The sequence below is a fragment of the Tripterygium wilfordii genome, chromosome 14 (assembly GCF_013401445.1).
Source record: "Tripterygium wilfordii isolate XIE 37 chromosome 14, ASM1340144v1, whole genome shotgun sequence".
Classification (NCBI taxonomy): Eukaryota; Viridiplantae; Streptophyta; class Magnoliopsida; order Celastrales; family Celastraceae; genus Tripterygium; species Tripterygium wilfordii.
In genome coordinates, this window is record NC_052245.1 from 1,880,391 (window position 1) to 1,893,147 (window position 12,757).

At 36.2% G+C, this 12,757-nt stretch overlaps 1 protein-coding gene across 2 annotated transcripts; it reads right to left on the reverse strand.

Annotated features, from left to right (window-relative positions):
* Positions 1-453: 453 nt before the first annotated feature.
* Positions 454-12,430, reverse strand: LOC120014834 (suppressor of RPS4-RLD 1-like). 2 transcript variants are annotated; one of them, XM_038866909.1, is made up of 23 exons: positions 12,006-12,407; positions 11,810-11,919; positions 10,189-11,033; positions 9,998-10,042; positions 9,718-9,819; positions 9,554-9,634; positions 9,084-9,150; positions 8,612-8,712; positions 8,408-8,515; positions 7,572-7,642; positions 7,420-7,476; positions 6,712-6,820; positions 6,554-6,634; positions 5,950-6,036; positions 5,162-5,368; positions 3,898-4,226; positions 3,651-3,737; positions 3,466-3,565; positions 2,728-2,819; positions 2,599-2,637; positions 2,393-2,483; positions 1,114-1,211; positions 454-1,042 (listed from the first exon to the last, which is right to left on the reverse strand). In XM_038866909.1, exons 1-23 carry the CDS (start codon positions 12,125-12,127, stop codon positions 754-756), a joined length of 3,318 nt encoding a protein of 1,105 aa, XP_038722837.1. In that variant the 5' UTR covers positions 12,128-12,407; the 3' UTR covers positions 454-753. The 2 variants fall into 2 exon arrangements, 1 of the variants encoding a protein (XP_038722837.1); XR_005471640.1 differs by lacking the exon at positions 454-1,042 and having other exon boundaries at positions 1,161-1,211; positions 3,527-3,565; positions 12,006-12,430.
* Positions 12,431-12,757: the final 327 nt, after the last annotated feature.

Below are 12,757 nucleotides of genomic sequence, written 5' to 3' on the forward strand. Positions count from 1 at the left end.
TAACATTTTTGTCCATAACTGATCATAACAATATTACATTATTTAATTACATTGAATTTCGTTATTACATTGTTTAATTACATTAACTTTTATTATTACGTTGTCTAATTACATGTTATGACTGAATTTGTTAGGGATACGTAATGCTTCCATTTTGCCTAAGAGAAATTTATCACTATGTTATCACTCAAATAATTTCATATTACCTAATTTAGTTTTCATATGTTTTGTATCAAACCTAACCCACTGATTATGTTTTTATATTCGGATTTTACACTAAAACAACAATAAATTAATGCTCAAATCTAACACACTACCACCAGCATTCTCACTGAAAAATTAGCGTTAAGACGTTTTCGACTGGGATGTGAGGCATATTTGTCTTTTCCATTTGGAGACCAAAAGTACTTTCAAAGTTCGAAATTCGTTAAAGCTGGGAAGCAACATAGACCATGGATTAAAATCCAGTATAATTTTTATTCCAAGCAATTCTTCTGCATTGTTTTTTTGAAGGATGAGCAACCACCAACAGAAGCGTTTTGTATCTATGAATTGGCAACCTTCTTACAAAAAAGAAAAAGAAGAATGAATTAGCAACCTCTTGTAGGCAACATGTAAATAAGTAGGAAAAAAGATACATAATAATAACTCATTGTTGTTGCTATAGGAAACAAAGTGATGCATTCTGGGTAAAATTTTCCAATTTTGAGGGAGGCAGACTAGTACATCAACTCAACTCATTGGATCTGGAATTTAATTGTCAGAAGTGCTCAGAGCAGCAACAACCGATCCTGTTGTATAAAAAGTTGTAGAGACATCTGGATAATCTTTCCACGATGTTGAGACCTTAAGTGATGGATACAGCCAACTTTTAACAGAATCCACAAAGGAGTCTGGATCAAGATTAAGAAGGGCTTCCCAATCCACCTGTATACCTTGTGGAATATTTCCCGTAAACTCCATATTAGCGGCAAGAAGTAATCCAAGCAAGACTATGAACCCAACAACAGCAGAGCCTCTTGAAAGCGGCATAAAATTATACCTGAAAAGCAATTCAGTTAAATCAGACGAGTAACAATTTTCAAATTTCAGGCTCTTATCAAGTAAAATTACCAGTAATAGGTCATTTTTAATATTGCATCTCTAACATCTTCAAGCATACTGAAATCAGTAGACCCATAAGTTTCACCACAGTAAGCATTGCACACAGCCTGCAAAAATCCAACTGTGAGTATGATACTAAGATTTTAGACCCGACTCAGCCATGAAATTATATTGTTTCAGGAAAAAATAAGATTCTATATCAGCATATGATGGCTAGTAAACTTCAAAAGCATCCTAAATCTAACTCATAGGCAAAGAAGGGAAGAGTAGAGAGTGCTCTCCAATGGTGATTACACTAGTCGTCTTGTTGAATCCTGATCATAGCAAGCACACAAGTTATAATTAAGGATCCTAAAAGGAGAAAAGGAAAGGGGACACAGTCACTGGTGTTGTACCAATGTTCATATACACTAATGGATACAACCTAAAAAAGAACCCCATAACTCACATATAGCATAAGGGAATCTTATCATACTTAGATTATTCAAATGGGTCCCAGAGGTCTAGAGTCTAATTTCTACAAATATTATTTCTTAGAAGAAAATTTTCAATAGTTGTATTCTTTTTGTATACCGAAATAAAAACCACACGGGTGGCTGAACCGGCTGAGAATCTGAGGGACCTAAGTTCATTACCAGGGTACTTCGAGAAAGTGGTGTGACCCAAGTACTAGAGGTTTTTATGGGCCAAAGACCATGATTCCTAATCATAAAAAATGTATACATAAAGAAAATCAATATAAAAAATAACAATAAAAACCTGAAGACCGCGTCAAATCTTATTATTCTTGAAAATATCAATGAAGTGTAAATAATCACCACTAATTGAACATACAAGGACGGAGCCAAGAGAAACTAATGGATGATGCACCCGTAAAAACAGACACCTAAAGCCATCTAATAACATATGAAGTAGTAGATAATACGCGCTAGACAACTAGAGCTATTGGTAACAAGGTTATTTAAGAAACCTAAGCTCAGTATGAAAGGATGCTTGCTCTGTAAGAATGGGTCATCAAACCAAGCAGGGATTCAAACAGATTTATCTAATGAAATCATGTAGCTGGCCCCAAACTGTTTGGGACAAAAATTTTGATGACGACAAGGAAGACAAAACCAAAGATGATGCGCATGACTCAAGACTTGTAAAGGAATTTTATGTGGATAATTATTGCAGGTTAAAACTAAAAGTACCATTCAAATTTGGCAAAATAAGTATGTTCGATTAGAAAAGTGCAAATAAAAAAAGAAAATATTATTGGCTCATATCAAGGTCTAAAGCAACTTACATCCCATGCCATTGCCATTTCTGCATCATAATCATCCCATCTGGAAGGTGTACATGGTGTTCTGATTGCGAAGTCAAATCCACACTCTCGCCTAAAATATTAATATTCCATGCAAGCAAAAAATCTCAGAAAAGGAATATTAAATAATTACACAAAGTGAAAGAAATGAAATAAACTACAAACATGAGAGCAAAAGCGGAGTTTACATTTTTACTAGGGTGATCCTTGTGCCTTCCAGCTGCTTTCTGTACAACATCATAAACAACCAGAAACCATGTCAAGTCAATAAATAATAGGTGTCCAGGACAGTGTACAATTGCTCACAAGCGGATTACCCCTCAAATGCAGTGCTGCTACAGCAAGTAGCCAACCAGAAGTCTTCTCCAACAGCTTTGTAAAGATCTGAGCAGGTTTTTGCATGCATAATCTGTAGAAACATATTAAATTAACCTTTATATAGCTTCCATAGTTCAAAAGAGCTCAAATCCTACCCCTGTCAGAAAACTTACCTATAAAAAATAGCATTTATAAAGGCAATTTATTAATCAGTGGGCACACAGCATTGCTTTTAAAGAACAGTGACATAGATGTAAATTATTGAAGTATTAACTTTATACATTTACAAAGTTCAGAATAATCTGTGCGAAATTAAAAGCAGGAGAACAAAATGCCTACATGGGCATAAAATTATATGCTCATCCAGACCAATAAACCCTATTATGAAGCTAGGCACAATTATTCTACTTCGAAACTAATTACCTAGATTCCATTTCAAATGTGTTTTTCGGGACTTGAATGAAATTTAATGGATATCATGCTGCAAGGGGAAGGGATATCTTTGAGAAATTACAATAAGATAAATGCAATATCAAGGCAGATTCTAATATTTCATTTGAGTTCTGCGAATAAATGCTTATAGAAGATGAGTGATACACATTAGATCATGAATAAGTTCCAAAGGATTAGATACCATCCACTGGAACTCTGACATTAGTTAAGCACGAGAGAGAGAGAGGGGTGGGGGGATTGGATTGATGGAAGAAAAATACAAACATAAGTTTTAAGGTACTAACATCTTCCCATTTCTCATCCTTGGATAAATCAATAATTCCATCCGCTTTGTTGTGCACGTACCGTTTATCCTTCATGATGGTCTTTGCAATGTCCAATATTCTACAGCATTGACAACGTTAGACATTAGCTTTAGGAAAAAGAAAAAAAAAATTCTTTAAAATAGAAGTAGAAGTAGGTTTTTCACCTTTCATAATTGGGGAAATAGCGAACAACTTTTGCTTGTCCAAGAATCAATGGTGTGTGAGATCCAAACCCAGAATTGAACTCTTCACTGAATCGCACATGAATCAATAGGAAAAAACGAAACTAAATATTCATTCTTTCATTGATTGAAACCTCTATAGAAAATATGAACTCTTCACCTTTGCATCATAGGCAATGTAAACAAGGGAAAAAAAACACACACATGCATATAAATACACACAGCATACCTCAACTTGTTAACCCAAACAACTGGGTCACAAGGTTCAGAGATCTGTCTCCATCTTACAGCCAGTGAGAAAACATCTTGCCATGACATCATAGAGCGACCAGAGGATTCAGTAATGCCATAAGAAGTTGATGTTTCCAAGGAACTGCTGGTACTACAACAAGCACCACCTCTATTCTGGCTTGCGATGCTAAGTCTTTCTTTTCTTCGTGTTCTCTTGCCATATTTTGACGTGCTTTTGTTAGCATTCTTCCGTTCAGCTTGTAAAGAACGCCACGCTTTAGAAACTTTTTGAGCAATTTCAATAGCAGCCAATCCTGCCATACGATGCTGGTACAACAGAACATCTATATTAATATATGAAACGAATAAGAGATCAGTACTAACTTCTTTATGAATATTAGCATGTGTTTAAAATGTACCATGTGTATTGACTGGCTGTGTCCTGACTAAACTAAATTAGAATATGAGGCGATGAAAGGTGAAATGATGAAGTGCAAATTGACTCGCAAACACTCGTAGATAACCGATCAGTAACCTATGTTACAATCTGACACAGTGGAAGCATGGAAACTCAAAAGTCTTTTGCTTGAAGTCCAAAAGTTCTTTGGTTACAACAAATTTAAATTTGTTTAGAAGTTGTGTATCGTCTAGAAAATAGTCATAGCTTTAACACTAGACTAATTATAAATCTATCCATAAGAGAAGCAGTTATCCATCCTTTAATATATATATATTTGGTTGATCATTGCTCAATTTTTCTTCTACACTTGTTATAACATCTTTCAATCTATCACTTTTCTAAGCACTGTCATACATTATGATCAAACTCATTTGAAGATTTGAACCCAAATTTGTTGACCCTGCTACCAACTGCCAGCAGACTGAATATATTAGCAGGCCTCCCATCAATGTTAAGGTCATTGAGGTGCTGGATGTGTTGCTTCTGACACATTCATCAGAACATACCATGACAGTACTCCTGACAAAGTTGCAGACACCCTTCTAACATAAAGGTAGAACATGGATCAAAACTACAGTAGTTAAATGAAGCATACAAGAATGCCAATACCAAATGTAAAACAATGAAAAATTATTTCTTCACTGAAATAATATCACTATAACAAAATTTGGACTGAGAACAAAGACAGCTGTTTTGTAAGAATAATATAAGAATATGAAATGGAAGTAATAGACAACTGAAACAAGATGAGAAACAGGCCATAAAACCACAGAGAGAATATTTAAAATCGTTTCACAATTACCTGACGCCTATTGTGCAAGAATCCAGGACAATCATACTGAATTTTCTTGCCAATTGAATCAGCGGCCAACAGAAGAGCACTCTTCTGTTTTGTCATCGTAAAATCCAGCTTTCTAAGGTTCCCTTTTTTCTGAGATTCACGCAAGGGAGGCTGTCTGTAGACCTTTTCACAAACATTATTGGGGTGCAATCTTTTGCACCAGTACTCCTACATAAAATCAAAATATGATATTGGAAGCGAAAAATACAGGAGAAAAAATAAGCACAAAATCAATAAACTTCAGTTTAGCTATATGCTTCCATACTGTGTTGCAGAGTAAATTGTTTTGTTATTAAAACTCATTGTATTATCAGATAAAGGAGAAGCCTGAATCAGTGGCAAAGCCAGATTTGAGATTTCTAAATATCCGCTAATTTAAGACCTGTTTAATGACTGAAAGAAATGCATGTTTTTCCATGCTTCTAGAAACTAAAGCCAACACACAACCATTAAACTTTAACAAAAGTACTTTTACCAGTAAGTTTGATAAATCTACAAATGAAATACAACATGCAAAACTTTTGAGCAATAGAATTCTCCACTGACAGGCTACATTGCTCTCATGCCAGCTGCACACTATCTGAACTGAGAGCTGTGCACATCGCTTGCACATCTTACTTGCCTTGAAATAAATGAACAATAAGTAGGCGTAACAGTAAAGCAATTAAACAGAGGCCTGAATCAGCAAAGCGATAATGACGATATCTCAATAAATGCGAATGGGAAAGCAAGAAATCTCACGGTCTTACCTTGAAAAGGGGATTGATATCTCTATCAATGTCAAACCAGCAAAACTCGCTGTTGATTCTTGAAGCTGTGTATAGAGCAATCTCCTTCTGCAAAAAGAAGAACTAGGATTACCAAAACTTATTACCAAAGCTAGGGTTATGTTACTTTTTGGTAGCCAGAAGCAATTAAACATGTTTAGATAGTCTAAAGGTGAACTTATCCCTAGGACGTTACACCTTCTGTCTAGGGAATTTTACAACTTCAACTTTTGGAACGGGTCCAACCCAAGGAGACAAGGCTAGCAAATAGCCTCCAATTCTATTGATATTGGGTAGTACACACTTCCCACATAAACTTTTATACACGTGAAGCATGGCGACAAAGAAGCGACTAGATTTAAATCCAGTGTCAATAAGATATTATAAGAAGCAAATTACAAGGTGACACGAAGAGAGGATAATTTGCACGGATTGAGACTCAGATAGAGCTGGATGACAAGAGGTTAGATGCTGCCACCATATTTTATTGCGAGCAAGGGATTAAGTCAACTTTTACCATGATTAAGAACAGGAATATACTGTGCAACCAAAGAATCTAGGTTCAACTGCCACATAAAAAGGAAACCTGATAAAAGGCCAAGCATTGGAGCGGAAACTTATCCATCGAGTCCAGTTCCAATTCCAGTGTAGTGTCATAGTCCTTGACCTGCATCCATTCAATCAAGTTAACCAGATTAAGGATAAAAAATACGAACATGCAGCTAGCCAACAAATTTTTCATACCGCCTGGCCATATTCTCCAATAGCATGGTGGCATGAAGCACGCAAATACATGCACTCAATGTTTGAGCTCTCAATTCGCAATCCAATTGATAATTCCTTGATAGCCTTCCTGCATGGTTTAATTCACATTGTCAACCGTAGTTAAGAAAATGTTATTAACAGCTTAGATAAAGAAATCAACTTGAAAAAAACTAAGAGTGTGCGCAAGTTATATTAGACTTCACAGCACCAACTATCAATATAAAGAACAAATAATTTTAATTCACTTGCACATTTTTATTGGTCATTTAGGATGACAAGAGTGCAAGTGCATCATAAAATGACTCTTCATATTACAATTGATCTCAAATTACCAATAGATTTAGCAACACAAAATGATAATCCACTAGGTCCTAGGGCATACTTGCGACATATACTAACAAATAGAGCAAACTCAGTCGTCTTATATTTGAACGACAGCGGCGCATCTTGAATTTAAATTATACTAGTGGTTTAAAGGTGACAAATATTCACGGGTTTACTCCGCAGGGTTGGGTCTAACGTGGCCCTTCCTTGGAGAGGCTGCACGTTCTTCGGAAAACAACTGCATTGTGGGACAAGCATCCTTGATTGATCACTAAAGAGTGGAAGTTTATCAATCACGAGTAAACTTGTCATGTCCATTCAAACATCAACTCTCACAGTAGATCAAAATTTTGTATAACAAACCTGTGTTCTCCCATCCCATGAAACAGTGCGCCACGCATGTGATATGCTTTTGCAAACCTATAGAAGACATAGTATAATCAAGGACAACTTGAGTGGAAACATAAAAAGAGAGCATTTACCAGAAAACGTACCCCAATCACTAAACAATTTACCTCTCATCAATTTGTAGAACTTGCTGAAGACATTCAAGAGCTTTTGTAGAGTTTGCCAAATCTTGAAAGAACTGTCAACCAATTCATGCAACATAATGGAGCAGGGAAAAAATAAACATAGAATACCTAAAATAAATTAAATGTACTGTCATCATAGACATTATATGCTTGAAATTTTGATAGGTTAACATTATAATTTCACGTAAAAAAGTATGCAAAGCCTCATACAAGTGAAGTTACGGAAGCAGCTATTTATTGGACAACTGTATAGGAATCAACTTACATGAGCTAGAAGCCTAGAACCCCTCTATGCCAATACAAATGTTCTCTAAAAGATTCTTTTTCCTTTTTTCTTTTTTCTGGTTTCTTTTTTTTTTTTTTCTTTTTTCTCGTGGGGGAGAGGAGAGCTTCTTTATCCCTCTTCCTACAGGCTAGTTTCGTATATTATAGAATAAAACTCCATCATAAGTTTCTGTGATAAGCCTTGCATGCCAATTGAAAAAACAAAATTAATAGTTTAATATGTTTTCAATGTGACGTATATGGAGAGGGTGCTCATTTTCAAACTCCTTTCCAGTGCAAGGCGCAGGCTGACAGCACACATAAAGCTTTTGGAACCAAATAAAGAACCTTCCTCATTACCATCTGGTTTGATCGAGAGCAAATTTTAACATAAAATTTGCATCATTTCAGACATTGCTCATTGCAAATGATGTAATTTTCTTAGTGTTTGTAATTTTGTATGATTGTAATTATCATCAAACAGTTTGCAATGGGTAGCAAAAAGAGATTGATAAGACATTCTCCTTGGGTAAGAAAGCAACCCTCATAATTACCTGTGCACGATGAACCCATCCCTCAACAAAACCGCGATCAAGTTCGATTGATTTCCAAAGGGCCTCCTCAGCTCTTTTATAGTCACCAATTGAAGATAACGCAGAACCCTATAATATTCAACTTATAGATAAGGTATAAGTAGGCAATCATTGACTCAAGTCTAGCTCAGCCAAGTTCAAGCCTTCAAGGTATTGAGGACTAACCGAATAGGTGTATGCAGAACTGTTATTCTTATCAAGTTTCACACATGCAGAGAGGTCTTTGACAGCAGCATTGAAGTCCTTGAACTTGAAATTAACAATTCCTGCAGTAACAAGAATACATTGATCAATTGTCTGGCATAGAGTAGTCGCTGTCTTGTTTTTAAGACAGAGCAACTTTTTTTCACCACTAAAAGTATACGGTCAAGCTCACAACTTATACGCATTATACTCAAGGTTTCCAAGTGCTTAGCTGACAATAATAATAATGATGATGAAAATGTTCAAAGTACCCTAATTTACACACTGTCATATCAAAGTTAGATGAGAAGACTACAAGTTCCTAATAAAGTATCTAAACTTTAACCCTGGGAAACCAGGTGATGAAGTAGATCACCATCAGAAGCAATTGGCACCAACTTCAGAATTAATCAGTGCTAGAAAATATGGAGGATAAGAAGTTCAAGAAAATTACCCCTTTCATGTAATATGTCGGCTGAGTTTGGCTCAAATTCTAACGCCTTGGTCAAGTCTTCAATGGCCTGGAAGCAAAGAGGCAATTGAATATGTTGGAGATATCAATTTCTGTGGGTATAATGCCAATTCCTAAGAATTTGAAAAACTGTGTAATAACATGCATTAAACCTTAAATTTTATAGTATCAATAAAAAGTACAAAACTACCATATTGCATCAATTTTGCAGTTTGGTTGATACCTTTCAACTGTAACTTTTGCATATAAGAGAATATATACCGGCCATTGAATATAAGCGATTATATAGAAGTAAATGCAAATCATCATCTAGCAAAAGTAACCGTGTGTGGTTCACAGTGTCAACATTTTGGGGCAAAGGCATGCAATATAAAAAAATATATATAATTTAAGAAGAGAACCTTTAATGATTAAAATAAATGGATATAATCAATAAAAAGAACCATTCTTACCTCAGAAAATTCCCCTAAGGCAGCTCGGGCCTGCCCTCTTCGCTTCCATGCCTCACCAGCTGATGGGTTTGATTTGATGGCCTAAAACATTAACCACAAAAATTATTCAAAAGGAGAAGCCAGAAAAGTTTAAGACAGCGTCAATGTACTGAAAATTTGAATACCATGGTAAAATCAACTATAGCAGCTTCAAGTTCTCGTTGGAATGCATATGCTGTCCCTCTTCCTATCAATGCCTCGGGATATATAGGATCTTCTCTTAGAATCTGTGCATATATATAGTAGGAAGAGCCTATGATTCAGAGGGTGAATGATAAACCTCAATTTTCTCAGTCCTCACCAATCCAATACCCAACAAAAAGGTTAAAAAGAGAATCTGAAAGAGGACTATGTAGAATCTGCTGAACAGATGAGCAGTCAAATCACTTGTATGGGAAAATTTACCTGGTCAAATATAGAAATGGCTTGGGCATACTTCCCTTCGTTAACCTGCAAAACAACTAAATTGTGATGCTAAACTCCATGCAATGCTTAAGACACGTGTAAATGATACAAACAACTAATCTTGGTAAAAACAGAAGTCATTATCTCACCAAAAGCAGAAGTCATTCTGAAGTAGAGGTACTAAAACATACCTGCGCTATACCTCTGGATAGACGAAAGTCTACACTAATTGATTTGGTCTTTGAAATCCTTGTAACACTGAACTTGCTGTTTCTCTTGGGTTCATCCCTTGCTTTAATATGTATGTCTTTATTACTTGATTCACCACGAGTTTCACTCTCATCACCCAAGTTACAGCAAATAATAGATGACGTAGCACATGCTTCTGATGTATTGCTTAAGTCATTGCAAGATCCAGAGTCATAATTTAGTTTATCAAGAATGTCACAAGTTCCATTCTGTTGGCTTTCAAATATCCCATTCTCCTCGGATTTATCTCCGAATCCATCGCCTATGTCAAACTCATTACCAGAATTTCCTATCATCACTGATGTATCTCCTAACTTGCTATAATATCTAGATTCACCATTCAACTTGGTATGATCCATATGTATATCACTTGATTTGTCATTGATGAGATGGTCCGGTTCACATGGAGGAACTGATAAAATCCCTGCCACTTTATCATTTATTCCACTGTTTACTTCAAAACTATTACTAGATTTGACATGGATCTCATGCTGATTACTTGACTCACTACATAAATTGGACGAATGGCTCCGCTCACTTTGGCTTACACATGTTTCAGCATGTTTGTCACTGATATAAGGTTCAGCTTCAGATAAAGGCTTAGAGGATCTCGAAATCACCATAACGTTGTTACATGAAACATTTCTTTCTTCCTTTACATTTGTCAAAAGTTCTTCAAGTTCTAACAATTGTTTAAGATCAGCAGACTGACTCAAAGCATGTTCATAGCCTTTCTCCCAAACCAGAATAGCATCCGCCTTCCTACCCAAAGCAGATAATGCATGACCTAAATAACAAAAAAAATAAAGACAAAATTTGAAACTGAGTGCAAGAGCGAAGTCAGATTAATACTTTGACAGGTTTGGCATTGAAGAGAAGAGTTACTACTATTATGTCCTTCAGATGTAAGACGCATATATTGGAGAATACTTAACAATTGAAATCATCTTAACCGTCACAACCATCATCAGTAAAATAAATCATATGAACAGATTACATCTGAAGAATTTTAGGAAATGGAAGTCACGTTTTATACTTCAGATTGTTTAAGCTGAGGAAGTCGTCATGAACTATTAGTTGCTAGTTTAATCAGGTAATGCATCTCCTGACCAAAAGGAATTTATATTATTTTCAACAAATTGTCATAGTTATGCAAAACCAGAATTATCTTAGATCAAAGAGAATTTCAATATTCAGTGAATGAAGAAGCAAACTGTAAAAATCAACTATTATTTTCTTTGCCAATATGACATAATGTTGTAGACTCATCCTCAAATTCAGTATATCCAGCCGCTCCAACAGCGTTATATCTAAACTAAATGCATCTCGTCACATAAAAGAAACCATGTCTCATAGTCGGTCCCTCATCAACTCAAAAACCTCATTTCAAAATTGATCCAAGTATTCGAGATTTTATTCTTAATCAACTACTCCAATTATCCAACCATAAGATTAAAAGGAAATTCAATTGTGTTAATAAGAACTGATAAAAAAATCAATTGCAGTTGAAATTTAAATAAAGAGAGAGAAAAAAAAAAACGAGATATGATCACAGAGAGGAACCTTTAAGGATATAAGGTTGAAGAAGCGTCGGGTCGAGCTGTACCGCCCTATCACAGTCCTTAATCACGTGCTTGTGCAACTCCAATCGACTATAGCAAAATGCTCTATTGCTGATCACCAACAGAAAAGTTTAACAGCTCAATTAGCCACAGAACGAAGATCGAAAATGGCTTCATAATAATAAAATGTCAAGTACCAGATATCTTGGATGGAGGAGGATTGAGCGAGAATTGAGTCAAGGACTCGGATTGCCTTAGACCAGTCTCGGGAGCGGCAGAGCTTGGCGAGCTCCACACGTTGGGAGGTAGCTGAGGCCATCACTGAGTCAACGCGGGCGTGCTTGTTGAGCTTCACAGATCACACCTCCTCACTCTCCCTCCCTCCCTCTCTGCATCTCGATTTCTTTGTTTTCAACGTCTTTGGGAAAATTGATAGGGGTAAAACGAGGTACAAGGAGCAACAAGAATTATATTTTGGGAAGTGCGGAATGGCAGAAACGCAGAAATTGAGAGCGGCGAAAGGAACGGTGGTGTAGATGTGGTGGACGGGCTCCGCGTGCGCGACACACGTGTAGGTTTCGAGAGCCAAGCTCTATAATACGTAAACGTGTGATTGCTTTAAACGCGTCGTTTGACCATTGCCGTAGTTGTTACTTCATTTTTGCCCTAATCACTCTGCATTTTTCACCCAACTCAATACTGAAATTGCAATATGCCATAGGGAACATGAGGGAGTCTTTTTGTTCTAATCACTCTGCATTTTTGCCCTAATCACTCTTCATTTTTGCCCTAGTCAGTCTTTTTGCGCTTTAACAAGATGAGTCCTCTATAGACTTGTAATATGCCACAGGGAACATGAGGGAGTCGATACAAATGCCGTGTAACAATGACTGTTGGAGAGCTTTGTTGCTTCGTGATCTGGCAACGCGGGAATGATGGTGGAAAGAGA